At 59.6% G+C, this 19,737-nt stretch overlaps 1 protein-coding gene across 1 annotated transcript; it reads right to left on the bottom strand.

Annotated features, from left to right (window-relative positions):
- Positions 1–1,658: 1,658 nt before the first annotated feature.
- PPP1R9B (protein phosphatase 1 regulatory subunit 9B) lies at positions 1,659–19,247 on the bottom strand. The gene is made up of 10 exons (XM_039476585.2): positions 17,278–19,247; positions 13,255–13,387; positions 11,493–11,613; positions 9,332–9,436; positions 8,171–8,306; positions 7,542–7,694; positions 7,378–7,431; positions 3,901–4,130; positions 3,491–3,587; positions 1,659–3,325 (listed from the first exon to the last, which is right to left on the bottom strand). The coding sequence occupies exons 1-10, from the start codon at positions 18,643–18,645 to the stop codon at positions 3,272–3,274; spliced, it is 2,451 nt and encodes an 816-aa protein (XP_039332519.1). The 5' UTR covers positions 18,646–19,247; the 3' UTR covers positions 1,659–3,271.
- Positions 19,248–19,737: the final 490 nt, after the last annotated feature.

The raw sequence follows: 19,737 nt of genomic DNA, 5'->3' as shown, positions 1-19,737 counted from the left end.
AAAGATGCCTTGGGAAGAGCAATCACTATCCCCAGGTTTCCAGGGAACCCTCAGGTGGCGGCAGGACTGGACTGTGCCTGAGGTGTAGATCTCCGGTTTTTGAGGGGTAGCTATGGAAAGCCAGAATTTGGCTTAGCATGAATGGGAACCGTGTGACACAGCCATCCACAAGGGATGCTTCTGGAGCTGACTGTCCCCATGCTGGCCACTCATCTGGATGTTGTCAAGGACCCACCAAGGTGACCTTGAAGGGCCCTGAGGTTGGGACTTCATTCCTTATGGCAAAGGGAGGGGAAGGTGAGACTCCCCAAGCGCCACACCACTGAATACAGGTGCCTCCACGCTTCTGGTCTCACATCTACACACCAGCAGCCTGGCAAGTGAAGGCTGGCCCTAGGGCCTGCCACAAGCTCCTGCCCCATTCCCTGCTGGCTCTCCTCCCTCTGGGACTTCATCAAAGATTGTCCCTGGAACCCTGGCACCTAGACTCCCAGACCCATTAGCCTTCCAGCTGATGAGTCAGCATGCAGGCCTGCTGGTCCAGCGCTGGGGCTGGGGCTATTTCAGGCCACTTGGCCTGCCCCAGAGGGCAAACAGATTCTCTAGGATCCTGGGGACAAACCTGCCAGGCGGTCACCTCCCACCCCCAGCAATCCTTTGATCCTTCACCCGCCTCACAGGAGGTGTTTCTTGAGTATCCCCACATTTTTTTTTCTTTTACTTTTTTAACAGAAGATTCCCAAACTAGAGGGTCCCCACAGTTTAGAGGCCTTCTGGGGAGCGACTTGGGGTTCACCTTGCTGTATTTAGCCGATCCTTTAACTTCTTGGAGGCCTTGAAAAAGGAATGTGGCCTGAACAAACTCTCTAGAAACCCCCAGCCCTGCCCAGGAGGACTGGACAAAAAGCATGGGTGTTGGCCGGGCACGGTGGCTCACGCACGGTGGCTCACGCCGAGGCGGGTGGATCACGAGGTCAAGAGATCGAGACCATCCTGGTCAACATGGTGAAACCCCGTCTCTACTAAAAATACAAAAATTAGCTGGGCATGGTGGCACACGCCTGTAGTCCCAGCTACTAGGGAGGCTGAGGCAGGAGAATTGCCTGAACCCAGGAGGCAGAGATTGCGCCATTGCACTCCAGCCTGGGTAACAAGAGCAAAACCCCGTCTCAAAAAAAAAAAAAAAAAAAAAGGCCAGGCGTGGTGGCTCAAGCCTGTAATCCCAGCACTTTGCGAGGCCGAGGCGGGTGGATCACGAGGTCGAGAGATCGGGACCATCCTGGTCAACATGGTGAAACCCCGTCTCTACTAAAAATACAAAAAATTAGCTGGGTATGGTGGCGCATGCCTGTAATCCCAGCTACTCAGGAGGCTGAGGCAGGAGAATTGCCTGAACCCAGGAGGCGGAGGTTGCGGTGAGCCGAGATCGCGCCATTGCACTCCAGCCTGGGTAACAAGAGCGAAACTCCGTCTCCAAAAAAAAAAAAAAAGCATGGGTGTTGATGGGTGGAATTGGGGCAGAGAGGCACCTGGGGACACTGTAGGAAGTTCTTCAGGGTTAGAGGCAGCACTGGTGGGAGGGGACCACCAGGGCAGCCTGGCATCCTTCATCCCTGCCCACTCCCTGCCCCAGCGAACCAAGAAACCAGGCAGCGAGGTTCTGGGGGCTGCTTTTATAGGGACGACCTGACAGAGGGCATGGTCCGTACAAAACCGGGAACAATACATACATATATATATTATATACAGAGACGCGGTCCTCCGGACGGCTGGGCAGGGGTAGCCACTGGCCCAAGCAGCCAGCAGCAGTCCCGCCCACCCGGTTCCGCCCCCTCCATCTGCCGGGGTGAAGTGCGTGGGCCCAGGACTGAGACGGCCAGCTCCTTCAGGGGATGGGGGCACATCTGGGGGTAGGAAGGGGTGGGGACAAGAAATACTGATAGAAGTCATGGTCTATTTACAGGGGACAAGAAGCCAAAACGGATGGGATGGGTGGTCTGTTTTTAAAAAATGAACAAAAACCCAGATTTGGGGCAGGGGCATGAAGTGGCAAAATGAGATGGATTCTGAAAGGGGAGGGGACCTGGGGGGGGCCTCACCTCCCTTGGTCCAAGCCCCAATTTGGGGTTAAAGTGGGGAAACAAAGTCGATTTCACTTAGAAGGCAGGCTGCCAGCAGGGCAGCCCTGGTCTCCAAAAAGATGAGTAGTAGTAAAATTTTGCCCTCCAGTCAAAACATTGGAAAAACAGTGGGGGGTGGGGGTGGGGTGAGGCTGACTCCCTTCGATATCAGTACAAGGCTTCCAGGCATCGCCCTGGGCTGGGCAGGCAGAGCAGAACAGGATCGGCCCTGGCTCTCCAGCAAGAAATGGTCCCCTTGACTGAGGCCAGGGTCTCTGTAGCCAGGTCCCCTAAGCTGACCTCCTCTTCTCCCTGGCATTCCCAGCCTTGACCAGGAAACCTGGACCCTAGAGGCCAGATAACAGTTCCAGGGGAAGGTTATGGCTATTTGGCACCTGGGAGAGGGGAGGCACAAGGAGAAATTGAGGGCAGCTGCCCCAGGAAACGGGGAGCTGGGGACCAGGTATCCTGAACTCTCCCTTCTTCCTACTCTCACTCCCCTTCTCCTGTGTTCCCGAAGCACACAGGAGAAATCAGTGCAGGGCCAGGGCCAGGCCCAGCCTCCGGGCTCTTGGGGGGGACTCTATCCCTCCCAGGACAGGGAAAGGGGATGGGGGAGGTGTTGAGGCAACCCCCCATCCCCAAGGCAGGAGGGTCAGAATGCAACAGAGACAGCACAATGATGGGGAAGAGGGAAGGGCCGAGAAGGTAGAATCTCCAAGAGGCCCAGGGGCCACCCAGGTGCCCCATGGGCAGGGAGCAGCCTCCAGTTGTCGAGCTGCTGGGAGAGCCCCAGCCCCGTTCCAGTCCAGAGACAAAAGCTGGAGTGTGAAAAGTCTGGCAGTTTGATCTGCAGGTGCTCGTGTCCTTCTACCACCAGGCCAGCCCTCGGCAGCCCTCAGCTTCTATGCCTCAGCCCCATGGGGCAAGAAAGAGCCGCCCTTCCAGCCACCTCTGTCTGCCCAGGCCATCTTAAGGGGGCCTGTGATATGAGCCCTCTGGTCCCTGAAGCTGGGAGAGGTGGGGTGGAGGGGTGGGGGGAGTCGGGGCACCTGTCCCCAGGCTGGTGGGGGAGGGGTGGGGTGTTGAGGACAGGGGAGGGAGGACAATGGGAGGGGGTTAATTATTGTCCAGTCAAGGAATGATTCCTGTTAAGTAGAATTGGAATTCCTCAGTGTTTGCAAGTTTCCTTCCAGTTCTGAGATCTGAAAACAAAGAAGGGTAGGGAGTCAGGTCGGGACACCTGGCACGACCCCAGCCCCCGCAACCGCCGTGAGGACATGGCATCCCCTCCCTCCAGGAACCACAGGGTAGGGGCTTCGGTGCGGCTCCCTCTGCTGGGCCCTGCCCACAGGGCGCCCCAGGCCCACCTTGTCCAGGAGCTTGTCCATCTCCTCCTTTCTGGCCAGCTCCGATTCCTCCAGAACCCGACGCTGTGCCGTCTCCTTTTTCAGGAACTCAATCTCCCTGGGCATAGGCAGGGGACAGATGGCAGGTAAGGGTGTGTGGTCTGGCTTCCACCCAGGGCGACCCAGGTTCTCAGCTCTACCCAGGCAGCTCTGCCCCTCCCTGTTCTCAGGTCAGGAGGCTCCAGGTTTTCCCAAAGCCTTTGGGGCCTGGCTCTGATGCCTGGTCATTCCCGGCCCAGTGTCCCCACCATGGGGCCCTCCAACTTCTGTGCTCCTTGCCTCCCTACTCAGCTGGAGGGGTGGGGAGGGGCTGCTCCCAAAAGCCTCTCAATGCTGCCTGGGCCCAGGCCGACCAGCCCCCAGACACGTACTTCTGCTGGTAGTCCTTGATGAGGCGCTTGGCCTTGCTGTACTTGCGCTCCAGGGCCTGGTACTGCGCCTGGGTCTCCCGCAGGTGCTCGTCCACAGCCTGGCACAGGCTCTGGGCCTCGCCCCAGTAGCCTTCCAGTTTCTCCATGCGCTCCTTGTTCTCCTCCACGCTCTGCTCCAACTGGGCCTTCTCCACCCGCCAGCGCCCCTTCTCCTGTTCCAGGCTCTGCAGCTGAGAGAGGACGGCCCGGCCCTGGGTTGGGGGGCGGCCAGCAGAAGCCAAAGAGCACCCCCATCCCAGCACTGGGGCCAGAGTCTCCAGCAAACTCCTACAGTTGTGGAGTCCACTGCACCCCAACTACTAACCCTCTTTGGCTGAGCCTGAGAACTGAAACCCAGAGAGGAAAGTAGAGCTCAGCCTCAGAGCTCCCACCAGACTCCCTGTCACTGCACTCCACTCGCAGGGAGACCAGAGGCTTCGGTTAGTCACTGACTACTCTGGCTTGGGGCAATGCAACTAATGTTCGAAGCCTCAGTTATCCCATCCATAAAATGGGAGTGATATGTGCCTCCCAAGCTCACAGAAGCACAAAAGCTACAGTGATACAGTAGATACAAAGTGAAAGGGCAGATGGAGGTCACCAATGTTCTCTGTCCCCTCTCTGCAGCCCCAGCCCTGCTCACCAGTCTCTGTTCTTGTGGCATCCTGAACAATCCTGCTTCCTCTCCCAGCTTCCAGGCGACCCCAGTGCTGACCTCCAGTCCCCCACAGCTCATCCTGGATCCTCTGTTCTCTACTCACTGCCCTGGGGCACTGGCTCATCTCCCATACCACCTCGGTGCATTCTGAGCCGAAAATCCCAAATCACAGCCCACCCTTGCTCCCATTCCAGCTTTAGCTCCCAGCTCCTCCCAGGTACCATGCCCCAAAGCAGACCCCCCAGCTGCACAAACCTACGCCTCCTCTCCTGACTGTACAAACCTGTGCATCCTTTCCTGACTTGCTCTGTTAAAAGGCGCCACAACCTCACAGCCATCCTGGCACTCAGTCTCAGGCCCCTGCCTGCTAATGTTTGCTGCACATGTCCCCTGTTCTCTGTCCTCCAGCCACACAGACCTTCCTGCGGATCCTCGGACTTGCCACAGGGCCTTTGTGTGTGCTGTCTCCTCTGCCTGGAATGTCCCCCATGTACCCTCCTGCCTGCCTAGTCATTTCCCACTAGCTTACCCTTCGGCCCTCTGCTCAGTGTGTCACTTCTCCAGAGAAGTCCCCACAGCTCCCTCCAACAGCACAGCCCTACCCCTACCACCACCCAAATCAGCTTCCTCCTGCTTTAGGAGCTCAGAAAGCCTGTCGTCTCCTACAGAGCCCCATGCCACTGTGACGATAGTCACTGGTTTGCAGATGCACAAGAACCATGATCAAGTCTGGCTTTGCCCATCATGGTGACGGGAACAGTACTGGGCATCTAGAAGGTACCCAGTGAGTGTTTATAAGTGGAACGCACGTGCCCCTTCCCTTCATACTCTGTGTACACCCCAGGGGCATGGCCTGTCATTCTGACCCCGGAAATGGAGCACTAACCCACCCTTCCTTTCCAGGCCTGGCCCACCCCTGCCAGGATACTGTCTAGGCCCCTAACCAGTTTGCCTGCCTCTCAGCCCTGCCCACTCTCATGATTTCAAAACAATCTCAATGGCCACAGAACCCCATGCTACCTACAGGACCAAGGCTAGAGTCTTTAGAGGGGAGGCAGGACACTGCAAGCCAAGGCCCACCCTGGCAGTCCAGCCCTGCCTCCACCTCTCCCCAGCAGGCATGCTGCTACCTCCTGGCTGGCCTCCTCCCAAAGCCAGCCTCCAAGCTCCATGGAGTTCCTCTCCCTGCCAGGAATGCCCCTGCTTCTGCCCCAGCCATCCAAACCCCGCCCTCCTCTCCTGCATACCCTCACGTGGGGGGTACACAGATCCTGCAGATCTGTTTCTCCCCACCATGGCAGAAACCCCATAGGTATTGGGACTCCTATAGTCCAGGTCCCATGCCGACATTTCATATGAAGCCTGGGCTAGGCACAGTGGCTCATGCCTGTAATCCCAGCACTTTGGGAGGCCAAGGTGGGAGGATCACCTGAGGTCAGGAGTTCAAGACCAGCCTGGCCAACATGGTGAAATCCCGTCTCTACTAAAAGTACAAAAATTAGCCAGGTGTGGTGATGCACACCTGTGAGCCCAGCTACTTGGGAGGTTGAGGAAGGAGAGTTGCTTGAACCTGGGAGGTGGAGGTTGCAGTGAGCCGAGATCATGCCACTGCACTCCAGCCTCAAAAAAAAAAAAGAAAAAGAAGTCTGTATATCCACATGCCTGTGAGGGTGCTGGTACCCCACATGCTTATGTAAGCATCTGTGCACGGTACGTGTGTGTGTGTGTGTGTGTGTGTGTGTGTGAGATGCGTCTCCATCTGATGGTGTCAGCATCAGCATCTCTGTGTTGCTTGCCCAGGTGAGAACGTGCATGTCCCGTGACACTTCCTAGACCAGGCAGTCTGAGCGATGGCCATGCCTGCATTGTTTCAGAGTAGATGGGTGCAGAGTGGGTCTGCGTATCCAGGCTGATAGCCCTGAGTGTAATGTCACGTGAAACACGGGTCCACTGTCTCTGTGACCGTGTCTGTGTAGAGTGGGTGTCTCTGTGTCTGGGTGAGGGGGTCTGTGGGTACTATGTGTCAGTGTTGTGTATTTCTGGGTGGTCTGTATTATCAATGGGCCTATTTATAGCAGACATGTGGGACAGTACACAGAGACATCTAGAGCAGAATAGTATCACAGCTAGTATGCTGACTTTTTTTCTTTTGAGGCAGGGTCTCATTCTGTCTCAGGCTGGAGTGGAGTACGGTGACACAATCATGGCTCACTGCAGCCTCGACTTACCCTGGCTCAAGTGATCGTCTCACTTCAGCCATCCGAATAGCTGGGATCACCGGTGTGCGCTACTACACCTGGCTAATTTTTGGATTGTCTATAGAGATAGTTTTTTGCCATGCTGCAGGCTGGTCTCTAATGCCTAGGCTTAAGCACTCCGCCTTGGCCTCCCAAAGTGCTGAGATTACATGCATGAGCCAGTGAGCCCATTACTTTGGGCTCACCATTACTTTGACCTTTTTATTGAGAACCTGTTATGTCAGACATTGTGCTAAAGACTTGACATATATTATCTCATTTAATCCTACAATGACCCTGTAGCGTTGGTTATATTATGACCCCACTTTATGCATGAGGAGGCACAGACACCTGCCAGTGTTTGCTGCAAACGTCCCCAAGTGATGGTGGAGCAGACGGATCCAGATCTTGAGCTCTTAATATCATGTCTTCTTGCTTCAGAGCAGCCTGTTCTGTGGGTGCCTGTGCCCAAGTGTCAGCATGTGCAGGTGTGAGGGTGGGGGCCCCTGCTAAACACACGCACGCACGCAAAAGCACCCTCACCTTTCTTTTCAGCTGCTGGATCTCTGCCTCGGTGACCGCATGCTTGATCTGGAGCTGTTGGGCAGAGGGGCAGGCACTCAGCTCCAGTGGGGTGGGGCAGGGAGTACCGAGGGCAGGAGACCTGCCTGCCTTTCCCTCCACCTCCAGGAAGCCCCTCTTCCTACCTCCTTGAATTTGTGCACCAGCTTCTCAGGCTCCATGTCCACAGGGGACAGCGCATCCTCGTTCTCCGCTAGCTCAAACACCTCAATGGCCATCTCGCCACCTGGGAACGTGGGGCTCAGCTCCTCATCCTCGTCAGTGGCATACTCTCCTGTCTGCAAAGGGAGACCGGAGGCTGTGGGCCCTCCCCACCCAGCTGCTGTCAGCCCTGATGACCAGGGCTGGGACCAGTCTGCCCATGCCAGACAGAGGGCTCCCCAGGGGTGTGGTTCGTGCCTCCCGCTTCAGCCTAAGGCTGCACCAGAGACACAGTTTGTCTTCCCAAATAGCCTGGGTAGCCCCTGATGGCAGAGGGAGTTCACCATTAGCCTGTACTGTCTTTGCCCTTCCGGATCTATCTTCCTCTTCAGATCAGGTCCCCCAAGGCTAGGGGCTACGCTCTCCCCTCAGACTGGGGGCTCTATGAGGGGACTGTGATTCCTTGTCCGGCCTCTGAAGAGTGACCGCAGGAGAGGGAAGGGCACTGTAGACTTTTTACCAGGGCAGAGGTAGCAGTAGAGGCAGATGACTGTAAGGCTTCATCTAGCCACCAGGGGGCGACCACGCGGCCAGCCAGGCAGGGACTCCCTACCTCCTCGTCATCTTCCCCATACTGGGCGTATCTCTGCTCCATCATCTCCCGCTGCCATCGCTCCTGCTCCAAAGTCTGCTGAATTAGCTGGGCCACTTCGCTCTGCTCTCCTGGCCGCTCCCGGCCAATCATAAACCTGCAGGGGCACTGGCATCATCCACTGTCTCTGTCCTCAGCCGGGTAATGTCACCACCCTCCCTGCTGGTGCTCCCCTCTCCAAACTCAGGCCCTCCCAGGGGAGGAGAGATGAGAGGGTTGAGTCTGAAGGCTGCCGTGTTAATAATGAATGGGGGAATGGGGACCCTCATCAGGTTTCCTTCCCAAGGGAGGCAGGAAGGCCCACTCATCCCTCTGGCCAGTATTGCAGGAGGGAAATGTCAGCCCACCTCTAGGTTGGGCTGCAGGGGACGTGTGTTCAGGAGGCTCTTCCCCAGCCATGGGGGAGAAAATGAGGCAGGGAAAGGTGAAGATGACCCTCCCAGCAGGGATGGGCTGTGGAGGTGTGTCTTGGGTATGCTCCAAGCCCCTGAGCTTCAGGAAGGGGCGGGATGATGGCAACTGGAGATTAGGATGGAGAGGAAACAGTGGAACTTCCAGGCAGCAGCCCCTCCTCCCGGTGGCCACCCACATCCTGTTTCTCTCCACCACCCTTTCCTGGGGGTAGTGCCCCTCTTGCAGGGGGGCAGGGAGTGATCTCTGAATGTTCAGCCAGAAGTGGAGTGGACACAGGGAGCTCCTGATCCAGTCCCTTTGGTTACAGGCCTGGGGAGGAGTCTTCCCAGGATGATATGGGCTGGTCAGGATGGAGGGATGAGGTCCCAATGAGGGGACTCTAATGTGGCTGGCATTCACCCTGGACATCCTGGTTCTTCAATCAGTGAGTTGGGGCCAGGCAGGGGGAAAGAGAATAAGCCCTAGAGGACAGTTTGGAGGGGTGGTGGACAGTGGGCCATGAAGCCTGAGTGCTGGTGGGCAGCACTGGCCAGTGAGAAGGCAGGTGTGAGGCAAGGGACCCAGGGACAGCAGCTCCTGCAGCCAAGGAGTCAGCGGAGCCTCTGTGAGCTGGGCTACCAGAACCTTAACCGGCTGTAGGCAGAAGACTGGAGTTCCTGGACGAGGACCTCCTGCCCACTCCCACGCCCCACCCCCCTGGGCTCTCACCGCACTCGGCCCTTGGTGTTCCGGAGCACGGATGCCGCAAAGCTCTGGGTCACTCCCACCAGACTCGTTCCATCCACCTCCACCAGGAGGTCATTCACCTGGATCCTAGGGGAGTGACATTGGTTAAGGGGTCGCAAGGGGAACCATGGAGTGGGGGTATAGGTAGCCTCCTCCCACCAGAAACTCCAGGCTCCCTAGCCTGGATTCATAGTGAGAACTCATCTCTACAATTTTTTTTAAAAAGTTAGCTGGGCATGGTGGCATGTGCCTGTAGTCCTAGTTACTTGGGAGGATGAGGTGGGAGGATCACTTGAGCCAGGGAGATCAAGGCTACAGTGAGCTGTGTTTGAGCCACTGCACTCCAGCCTAGGCAACACAGTGAGATCCTGTCTCCAAAAAAAAAAAAGAAAAGAAAAGAAAAGAAAACAACAAAAAACCTTACAGAGACTTTGTCCCCACAGGGACCTAGTACTTTGTCTACCTGCACAAAATTCATGAGGTCAGAGGATTAGGTATCAGCCAGGCCCCCCTGTGTGGGCAGTGAGAGCCAAGCAAGCAAAGCAGATACAGGCGTCCGGGACCCGGAGAGGTAGCAGGCACACCTACTGTGACAATCACCAATCACACTCTTGTCCCCTCCTCCATCATACTCCATCAAGCGGTGTGACATTCTCAGAGTTCGTCTCCGCCATGCACACCGGCCAGGCATCCCACAGCACACAAGTGACATGCCACCCTCTTACATGTACATTTCTGCACAGAGCCAAGTGCACAGACATCCTCCCAAGTGCCCGAGACCGAACGGCACACCCTCGAGTTCACACACTGCCCCGCACACCTGATACAGGTGCACCTCCCAACACACCAGCTGTGTCCCCTGAAGCCCTTGTTCTTCACACAGGGGAGGTTCCAGCCGGCCTGCTGAGGGAGATGGAGGAGGATGGGCCCCTCAGCCACCTCCCGCCTCCACTTCACCTCCCTGGGAGCGTTAGGCCTTCTCTCAGGACTCCCACTCGGAAATGCAGAGACGGAGGAAATGGCCTATTGTCCACAGCTCTCGCCAACACACCCGACTCCCCCACGGGCATGAGTGAGTGGACACGGCCGCGCATGCACGCTCACTCCTTAGCTAACCCACGGGCGACAACGGGAAAGGCTCTGGAAGTTCACTTCAGGAGGCGAAGGGGTACATGAAAGGGCAGGGAATGCCACCTATCCTGTTCCCTGCCCCTCTCCAGGCCACCCGGGCTACAACAAGTAGAAGCCCCTTGACAGGGCAGCCCCATCCCTAGCGACAAGATCCCAAAGTCACCCAGCTGCACAAGGACACCTACTCACCTCTGTCACACAGAGGGGGTCTGGGTTTGGAGGTACCACCACAAAAGATCCCCAATGTCAACCTCTTAACTTACAGCCACCCTGGGGGGATGCCCTACAGCCCTTCCTACTGCCCCTCCCCACACCCTGCCATACACAGCTAACAGAGGGGTCCTTGGCTGGCACACAGTTCCAGGATGCCCTCCCCGAAACTTCTGTCAGAACACCCACTGCAAGCACAGATGCTCAACCTAGGCACGCACACACTCACATGCTCAAAGACAGCCTGTCTCCAGAGCCACCGCCACCAGTGTCCAGTAACAGCCTCCCGGCCCTGCTCTCTATGCTCCAGCCACACCTGCCTGCTCTTGGCTCTGTTGCCTGGAACCTCTGCACTCACTCCCTCAGCATAGCTAACTCCTGCTCAGCTTTACCTCTCAGCTCCAGCATCACTTCCTCCAGGAAGCCTTCCCTGATACCCAGAGAGGTCACGCCCTCCTGGTGTATTCCTTCATAGCAGCCTGCGTTTCCCTCCAATTCACCACTGTTTTGCTGTGTGTCTACTATGTCTACCTCACACTACACTGCACACTGCTCCAGGGCCAGGCCCTTACCACTGACTCCCCAGGGCCCAGTGCCAGCCACCAGCCCAGCATTGTCAGGCATACAGGCTCCATGCCTCTGTTCTCCCGACCAAGGTCCAAATCATACTCCAGACCAGGACGCACAACACCTGCCTACAGCTCCCATCGGCCCCACCACCTGCTCAGTGGCCCACCCCACCGAGGATGGCCGGTCAGGGAGGGAAAAAGGGTCGGGGAGCGTGGGGAGGATGGGGTGGTACCTGCCATCCCGATGAGCCGCACCGCCCTCCGTCACTGTCTTGACGAAGATGCCCAGCTTCTCCAGGCCCATGTCCGCCCCGGCCCCCATGCCGATGATGCTGATGCCCAGGCCTTCGGAGTCTGTGGAACAGAGTGGTGAGATGGGAGGGCTTACAGAGGACAGGCGAGAGGCTCTCCACCCTGAATTCCAGGGCACAGCCCCCCCATTAGGAAGCAGTCCCCATTAGGGGCTGTCCCCCAACTGAAGAAGGGGAATGGTCTGTCCACCTTCTTTGCCAAGCCCACTAGGATGGTTCCTGAGCCACTCCCTGCCCTTGTCCCTTCCAGAGAACCAGTGGGCAGCAGTGTTTGCCAAGGGTGGCACAGGCAGGTAAAGACGCACATATGCAGATGAGGGGGTGTGGCTGGCCATCCCCATCCCAGCCACACCTCCTCATCTGCATATTACAACAGTCTTACCTGCCTGTGCCACCCTTGGCAAACATGGCTGCCCACTGGTTAAAAGGGAGAAGACCAAAGGCTCAGGGCGGAGTCTGGTCTTCTCCCTCTTTTCTTTTTATTTATTTATTTGTTTATTTATTTATTTTTGGTCTTCTCCCTCTTAACCCATCTCATCTGTACTCACGGCAAAGACCTCCAGATTTTCTCTCCTCTCAGGTCCATTCCCCTATCCATACCTGCCCCTGCCTACGAATGGGCCTCTGACGTCCAAACTCAGGACCTTCCCCCACAAACACACCCTCATGGGAGATGGCACCACCACCTGCTGCCTGCCAGGCCTGGGAGGCACCTAGATTCCTCCCTCCCCGTCACAGCCTCTGCCTGAGCCGAACAACCCCCAGATCTTGCAGATTCTCCCCCGCCTCCGGGATCTTTCCAGTCCACCCACACCCGCTCTGCCGTCTTCCTGTCCATGCCACAGTCGTCTTTCTCCATCCACTCGTGACCCCTTCTCTACATCACAGCCTGGCGTGGTCTTTCTAGACCTCTCCTGTGACTGGAAATGGCTCCCAATCCATCTCAGCAACAAGACCACGTGGTCTGCAAGGCCTTGTTCGCACGCCCTTGTTCCCCTCCCAGTGAACGTGCAGCCAAGCCCCTTCCTGTCTGCTCCCCCAAGTCCTCCTCGCCGGAGCGCCACTCAACTCTCACTTCCTGGGGAATGCCCCCAAACCCAGGCAGGTGACGTCACCTGTTTAATGATTTGTAGCAGCACCTCTCTTCCCTCTCCAGCCCCTACTCCAGCACCTAAGGGTGCCTTCCATATCTGCTCCCCCATCCATCTCCCCGAGAGCCCATCACTGTGTCTCCAACACAGAGTCCAGGACCCAGCACACAGTACCCTACAGAGACCTGTGTCCCCTGAAGCCCTTGCTCTTCACACAAGGGGAGATTCAGGCTGGCCTGCTGAGGGAGATGGAGGAGGATGGGCCCCTCAGCCACCTCCCGCCTCCACTTCACCTCCCTGGGAGCGCCAGGCCTCTCAGGACCCAGCACAGAGTACCCTACAGAGACCTGTGTTGCCTGAATGTACAAATGTGGTCCCACGTGGTGGGGTGTGGCTTGGCCTGGGTTGGAGTCCCTGTGTGGCGCTGGGTGCCGACAGGGGAGCAACAGAGAAGTCACCAAGGGCCTGAGTCAGAGGGAGAGGCCCAGCAAGTCTGTAGGCGCCCCTGAGGGCACAGGGCAGGAGTTGGAGCCGGAGATGAAACCCAGGTCAAGCCCGCTGCGTCCAGGTGGCCTGGCCCCCGGGCCTCTCACCTTTCTCCAGCTCCACGGGGAACAGCTCCAGCCTCTCCACCCGCTTCTCCAGCTCGTATTCAGCAGAGGCTGCCATAGGATCCACATCCTCGTTGCGACGATCGTAGTCCTCATTGGAGTAGGTGCTGAACACCTGGGGAGGGAGGCAGCTGGTCAGAGAGGCCGGCAAGAGGGCAAGGGCAGAACTGGCACGGGGAGGCCGAGGAGGTAGGCCGAGCTACCACCCAACATCCCGCTCCCCTCCTTTGGCCCCCACTAGACAGCCCTGATATGAGGCCTCACCCAGCCCCCAGAAACCCCAGCTCTGAGCAAAGGCTCTTCTGTGTCTGGAGCCCAGGGTCAAGACAGAAAGGGACCCGGCCTTCGCCGACTGGCACTGCTATTCTTTCTGCAGCTCCAGCCACCATGAGCATGGTCTGCCATAGGCGCACAAGGGGAATCCTGGAGAAACATCCAACTCAGGAACCCAGAAACCAGAGAGAGGGAAAGTGACAGATAGGACCCAGAGAGCCAGACAGGCGAGAGGGGACACAAAGACAGGCACAGAGAGGAAGGAACAGGCTGAGCAGAAGAGGGGAAGAGGAGGAGGGGAGAGAGGATGGAGAAGATGCTGGAGGATGCCATATGGGGAGAGAGGGGGGAGCGGGTGTGAGACAGCAGAGGGGGAGGGGAGCAGGAGGGGTGGAAGGGGAGAGGCACCCAGGACTGGCTCTGACTTGCTGCTCAAGTGGGTATTGGGGCAGCGGAGGGAAGCAGGAAGGGCCACCTCTAGCCCCATGGAGAAAAGGCAGGCCCTCCACACCCAGGAGTCCCTCAGGTGGCAAGAATGGGGAAAAGCTAGGCCCTGAGGCCTTCCCTGCACACCCAGGCCAGACTCCCTCCACAGCCGAAGCTCTCTGAGTTACACCTCCAGTCCCCACGTGCCAGGGGACCAGGAGAGACCAAGGAGCCAGAGTAGAGGACAGCCTCTGACACTGCCCACAGGGAACCCAGGCGACATGGGGGCTGAGGCCAGCCGTGCCTTGGCATCTCCTGTACCCGTCTGCTGTCTCTCCTGTGTCTCTCAGCAAAAAGCGGAATTCCTCAGCTCTGACCCTCCCGGAAGAACAGACGTGGGGCTGGGCTCTGTGGGAATGTCTAATTCTGGGCCCAGGCAGGGGTGCCCCCCATGGGAGGTTAATGAGTACCATTTGGGGTACCATGACATGCTTGAGCTTCATTGCCTGCAGCGACAGGTTGGCACCACTTGGAGCCAGGTGGGGGCAGGGAGGGGTGGGGAAGAGCTCTATCAGATGGCCGAGTCTGAGCCCTGAGGAGCCAGACTGGGGTCCCATCTCCCCCAGGAGCCTCTGCCAGGGCCCTATCTCTTCCAGGAGCAGGCCCTATGGGCACCCTGGTGGGCAGCAGCACTCCTGTGTCCTTGCCTTTGTCTGGGCTTGCTCCGTGTCGTCCTCACCCTCTACCAGAGAGGCTCACTGCTGCTGTGGGAGAGAGGGGGGTGTTCATAGTACTAAAGCCTTAGGTGGGAGGGACCCCTCTGGTCACTTAGCTCAGTGCCCTCAATTTCACAGCATCAGGGACTCCGGCTCCAGCCCTTAAAGGTCATCTGTCCATTGCACCCCTTAGAGAAACAGGCTGCCCACTCTGCACACAGTTCGGGGTACCAGGCCCACTGCCCAAGGTCACAAGGGTTAGACTGTGGCCAGGCAGGATGAGACTGCACCCAGCTGAGCCCCAGTGGGTGGGTCACCAGTGACTCTGCCCCCACTGCACACATGCCCCAGGCCCGGGGACAGGGCTGGGGTGAGCCTGGACTCAGCGTGGGATTTGGCCCACTTTGCATTGGGGCCGCCTGACTCTCACCCTCTGCTCTAGGATACAGGGTCCCTTCATCCTTCAGTCTCTACAGTCTCCTGGGTCAACCAAACCCCTCCCTGACACACAGGGACACACACACACCCACTGTGACCTCCAGAACACACCCTCACAGCCTGTCCTGGGCTGCACCCTCCCCTCTTCTCTCAGCCTATGAAATCCTGTTCCCTTTCCGGCCCTGCCCCCTGCAGGAATCCCAGGCCTGGGCTCAGAGGCCGGACCACCCCTACCACTCCTAGCAGAGGGCCCTAAGTGCAGTCCCACCTCCCTGGGGCCACCGCCAATCTGGAATTGGGTTCTCTGCCCTCAGCAGAGGCCTCCACCTCCAGAAGGGCAAAAACTGGGTCATCCTTGGGGCCTGGGACCCTGGACTTGGCATCAAGGCAGGGGCAAGAAGAAGAAAAAGTGGGGCCCCGTGCCAGGGTAGGGAGGAGGAAATCCCCAGTGAGGCTGAAAGTCAGCCACGCTGGGCCCGCCACACACCCTGGCTCTCACACAGGGCGGGCCAGCTCCAGAGTCATCAGGGAGCCGGGAAGCACTGCTCCAAATCATGTGCTATTTTTTACCAAAAAATCAGGGTAAGGCGTCAAATATAGATAGTCAGAGGCCCAGACCAAACTCCATCTCTGAGGGCACCAGGCTGCTCGCAGAATTAGTTGGGGCGGGGGAGTCCAAACTCCTTCAAAGTCCCAAGGAACACTACAGTCCCCCATTCCCTTCAGAACCCCACTGCCTTCAGGAGGGGAGAGGGGTGGGGAGAGGACCCCTCAGTTCCCAGCCCAGGGGAGGGGCTGGCCTGGGAGGGGAAGAGCAGCCACTCACTTTAAACCTTCCTGGCCTCTTGCTGGGGTGGGAGGTGGGAGAGGGCCAGAGGCTGATACTCTGGGCGAGTGAGAGGAAACTTGGGCAGCTTCAGAGTCCAGGAGTTGTTATGGAAACGACAAGCAAATAGATGGTGGTTTGGCTGGGGAAGGGTAAAGGCCAGGCAGGGCCAGGCCAAGGAGAGTCCAGGGGCCTGGACACTTCCATGGGGCGGACCTGGGGCCAGGCGCAGCCGCGCCTGGGGCGGTGAGAAAGAACCGTGCAGGCTGAATGTGTCAGCCAAGAGTGGAGGGTGGTGGGAAGTGGGGGGAGGGGTGGCCTGGGGTTTTTTATTTCCCCCAGGAGACGTCCCCTCACCATCAGCACTGTTCTGAGGATCTCAAAGCTCTGGCACAACCCACAAACCAACCACCAATAGTGACGGTAGGATGAGACCCCCCAAAAGGCGCAGCTCCCACCCCTCTTTCCGGGCTCCCAAAGAATGTGGCAAGAACACTTGGGGCCTGCCAAGGCCATGGGAGTCTGTCCTATTCAGCAGCCAAGAGCACAGGCATGCCTACTACTGCCCGGCACCCAGGGGCATCCCAGCCCCACCCCCTCCTCCATGCCTGCAGAAAGCCTCTCCCCATCAAGGGCCACACAAAGTGCCCCTCCCTGTGCAACCAGGACCGGGCAGCCGGCCCGCAGGGACCCCCAGGGAGCACCGCGCCAGCCAGTCACATGGCCACAGACCAGCTCACCCTCACGATCCGCTTCCCTCTTTCACTTCTGCAAAGTTGAGGTGGGGGTACAAACAGAATGGAGGAAGGGCTGCGGTCCCCTGCAGCTTTGTTTTGAGAAGTTCCTGGCTTTCCCCTTTCTCACCCCATCCAGCTCCCATACAGGGGGAAAGCACCCTTGACCCGTCTCTCCACAGTGGAGGACAAATGTCTCTCCTGAAGACACACACACCCCTTCACACTACCCAAGCTCCAGCCTCTGACAGCCTCTGGAGGAAGGAATGTCTGGACGAGGAAGGGAAAGCAGGTGTCCCAGGACCTGCGTGGGGCAGGGCGGGTTCTGCGGAGCGTCGGGGCGGGGCAGAAGGCGGAGGAACCTGAGGGCAGGTCAGGGCAGGCCAGCCCCCCTCGCACACCTGAAAATCCCTCTCTGACAAACAGCTGGAACTCCCCCACGCCCCCCCCCCTCGAGGGTGGGAACTTCTGGTAAGGGGGCTGGGTGGCAGGGGCTGACTCAGCCTGCCAAAGCCGGCTGGCTGGCGAGCCGGGGGCGGCCGCGTGCACGTGGCAGGGGCGGTGCGGGGGCGGGGAGAGGGGGCTCACTTACTTGGATGGGCGCCGTGCTGAAATGGATCTTCCGGCTCGGGGCCGGGTCCTCCTCCTCCGAGAGCCCCGGGATCTCCACGCACCCCGACTCGGGCTCGTAGGGGGGCTCCCCATCCTCTTCGTCTTCTTCGTCGTCCTCCTCCAGGGCACTGCCCCCAGAGTCCTCCCCGAGCCCACTGTAGGCGCTCACGTCCACCAAGTCCGCCTCCGAGAAGTCCTCCTTCTTGGATTCATCTACCTCCTCGGGGGCCACGTCCGGGGCCCGGCCATTGCCCACCCCCCTCTCTGGCGGCGCAACCACCGCCGCCGCCTCCTTCTCCGGGGCCGCTTGGGCCTTTGGCTCTTCGGGCGCGGGGCTGGCTGCGGTTGCCACGGTGCTGCCATTCTCCAGGGCCGCGTGGACCGTCACCTCCGCCTGGATCACCTCCCCTGGCGCCGACTCGGCCTCCGACTCCCCGCTCTCCTCCACCTCCACCGGCTTAATCTTGCGCACCTCCCGGGGCTTGGGGGGCGGCCGAGCGGGGGCCACTCGGTGCTGCGGGGGCTGCTGCCCTGCGGGACAGCGCTCCTTCTCGGCTGGGGCATCCCCCGACGGGGCGGGCGGCGGCGGCGGCTGGAACACCCGTGACCGCTTGCTGACCAGCTTCGAGTTGACCTGGGGCGCTCCTAGGGCCCTGGGGAGCCCGGGCCCGCGATGGAGGCCGGTCCTCGAGTCGGCCTTCTCGAAGACGGCGCTGAGCTGGCTGACCGTCGGGGACACGGCGTCGGCGTCCAGCTTGTCCAGCGCCTCGGTGCTGCCGTTGAAGCGCACCACCACGTCCAGCTTCCGGTCCTGCAGGCCGGCGCGCTCCTGTCTCAGCAGCCGCCGCGCCGCGGCCTCCTTGTCGCCGCCTGCGGCCGCCGGGGCGCTCCGTTCGAACAGCTTCCGCGTCTCCTGCAGCCGGGACGGCGGGTGCGGCGGCGGCGCGGGCTGCGCGGAGGGCGCGGGCTTGGAGTCGAAGCGGCTCACGCGCTCCGACACGCTGGTGCCCAGCTTCAGCAGGGCGCTGTGGTCCACGTTCTCGTTCAGGCTGCTGGCCCGCGGCAGCGACAGGCGCACGCCGCGCTCGGACGCCCGCGGGGCCTCGGCCAGGCCCGCGCCGCCGCCCGCCTCGCCCGAGGGCCCCGCCGTCGTGCCCATCTGCAGGAACATACTTTTGATGCGGTGGACGTTGGAGCCATATTTCTTGTGGTGGGCCCCCTTGGGTGCCTCGTCGGGCCCGGGCGCGTCGGGCGGCTTCAGTGCCTGGATGCCCGCCTCGTAGGCGCTGCGGTGCGGGGAGGCGCTCCGGAGGGGACCCCCGGGCCCCCGCGGCTCCGTCTTCATCATAGTGGGGGGAGCCGGGTTCGCATCCCCCCGCTCCCCGCTCCCCACCTTCAACAGGCGGCTGGCCAAGTCGGGACCACCGCCCCCTCCCCCCGATAAAAGAAACCCCAGGAGGCCTTTTTTAGGGTCCCCCCAAAACCAAGCTGCCAAAAACAGTTAATCCCGCTTTTTTAAAAAAAGAAAAAAAAAAATCTCCAAGCGCCCTGTGTGTGGGTCGCCTCCCCCAATCAAGCTGCCGAAGACAGCCAGCCCCGCTTCGAAAGCCCGAGCGGCCTGGTACGGTCGCCCCCACCCAAATTAGCAAAGCGGTGGCTGGGGCCGGTGGGAGCGCGCGCCCTGCCCGCGAAGCAGCCGCGGCGTCGCCGGCTCACATCGTCCGAGGCGGTGTCAGCGGGGCTGGCAGCCCGGGCGTTCCCCAGTCCGGCCGGAGGCCTCGGCTCTCGGGGGGCCCGGCACCCCGGCGCCCATGGCTGCTCCGCCGGCCCGGGCCGCTCCGCCGCGCCTCCCTCCCTCCCTCCCTCCCCCCCGTGCCCCGAGCCTCGGTCTTTCTCTGGCTCTGCCCGAGCGGCTGCTGCCGGAGACCGAGCGGCTGCCCTTCTCGCCGCCGCCGCTGGGGGACTGGCACCTCTGGGTCCTAAAGGGATCGGATTTCCGGGGCCGGAGCCTGTGAGCCCTCCCCTTCCCCTCCACCCGAACGGATCCCCTCCCCTCCCCAGCCCTTGCCGAGAGTCTTCCGCTGCCTCCGGACCTTGGCCAGCCCTCTTCGACCCTTCCATCGCAACCTCTGACTGCGGCTTATCACAGCCCACAGAACCGCACCCCCAATGAAATATTGGGGGGAAGGCAGTACATCCACGATGGTCTCAGTGTGAGGCGGTTTGTGGGGAGGGGCAGAGGTGGGTCCTCGGAGCTGGCTCATCGGTGTACTTCAAGGTTTTAGCATCAGAATCTCTGGGCACTTGGTAAAAATACAGATTTCTGGGCGCTCCCTCGAACCTTGTGAAGGAGAATCTCAGAGGCTGAACCCCAGAATCTGCATTTTAATACTTCACTATCGGGAATCTTGGGCACTCTTGGAGATGTGAAACCTTGGCC

The sequence above is a fragment of the Saimiri boliviensis genome, chromosome 17 (assembly GCF_048565385.1).
Source record: "Saimiri boliviensis isolate mSaiBol1 chromosome 17, mSaiBol1.pri, whole genome shotgun sequence".
Taxonomy (NCBI): Eukaryota; Metazoa; Chordata; class Mammalia; order Primates; family Cebidae; genus Saimiri; species Saimiri boliviensis.
The sequence above is the reverse complement of the archived record's forward strand: the minus strand, read 5'-3'. Positions and strand labels throughout refer to the sequence as shown.

Excerpts from the sequence above, each read along its gene's own strand:
- PPP1R9B (XM_039476585.2), bottom strand. The coding sequence starts at position 18,645 with ATGATGAAGACGGAGCCGCGGGGGCCCGGGGGTCCCCTCCGGAGCGCC. Across the intron at positions 7,432-7,541 it reads TGGTGCACAAATTCAAGGAG|CTCCAGATCAAGCATGCGGT; the intron begins GTAGGAAGAGGG and ends TCTGCCCAACAG. Across the intron at positions 3,326-3,490 it reads TGGACAAGCTCCTGGACAAG|ATCTCAGAACTGGAAGGAAA; the intron begins GTGGGCCTGGGG and ends CTTTGTTTTCAG.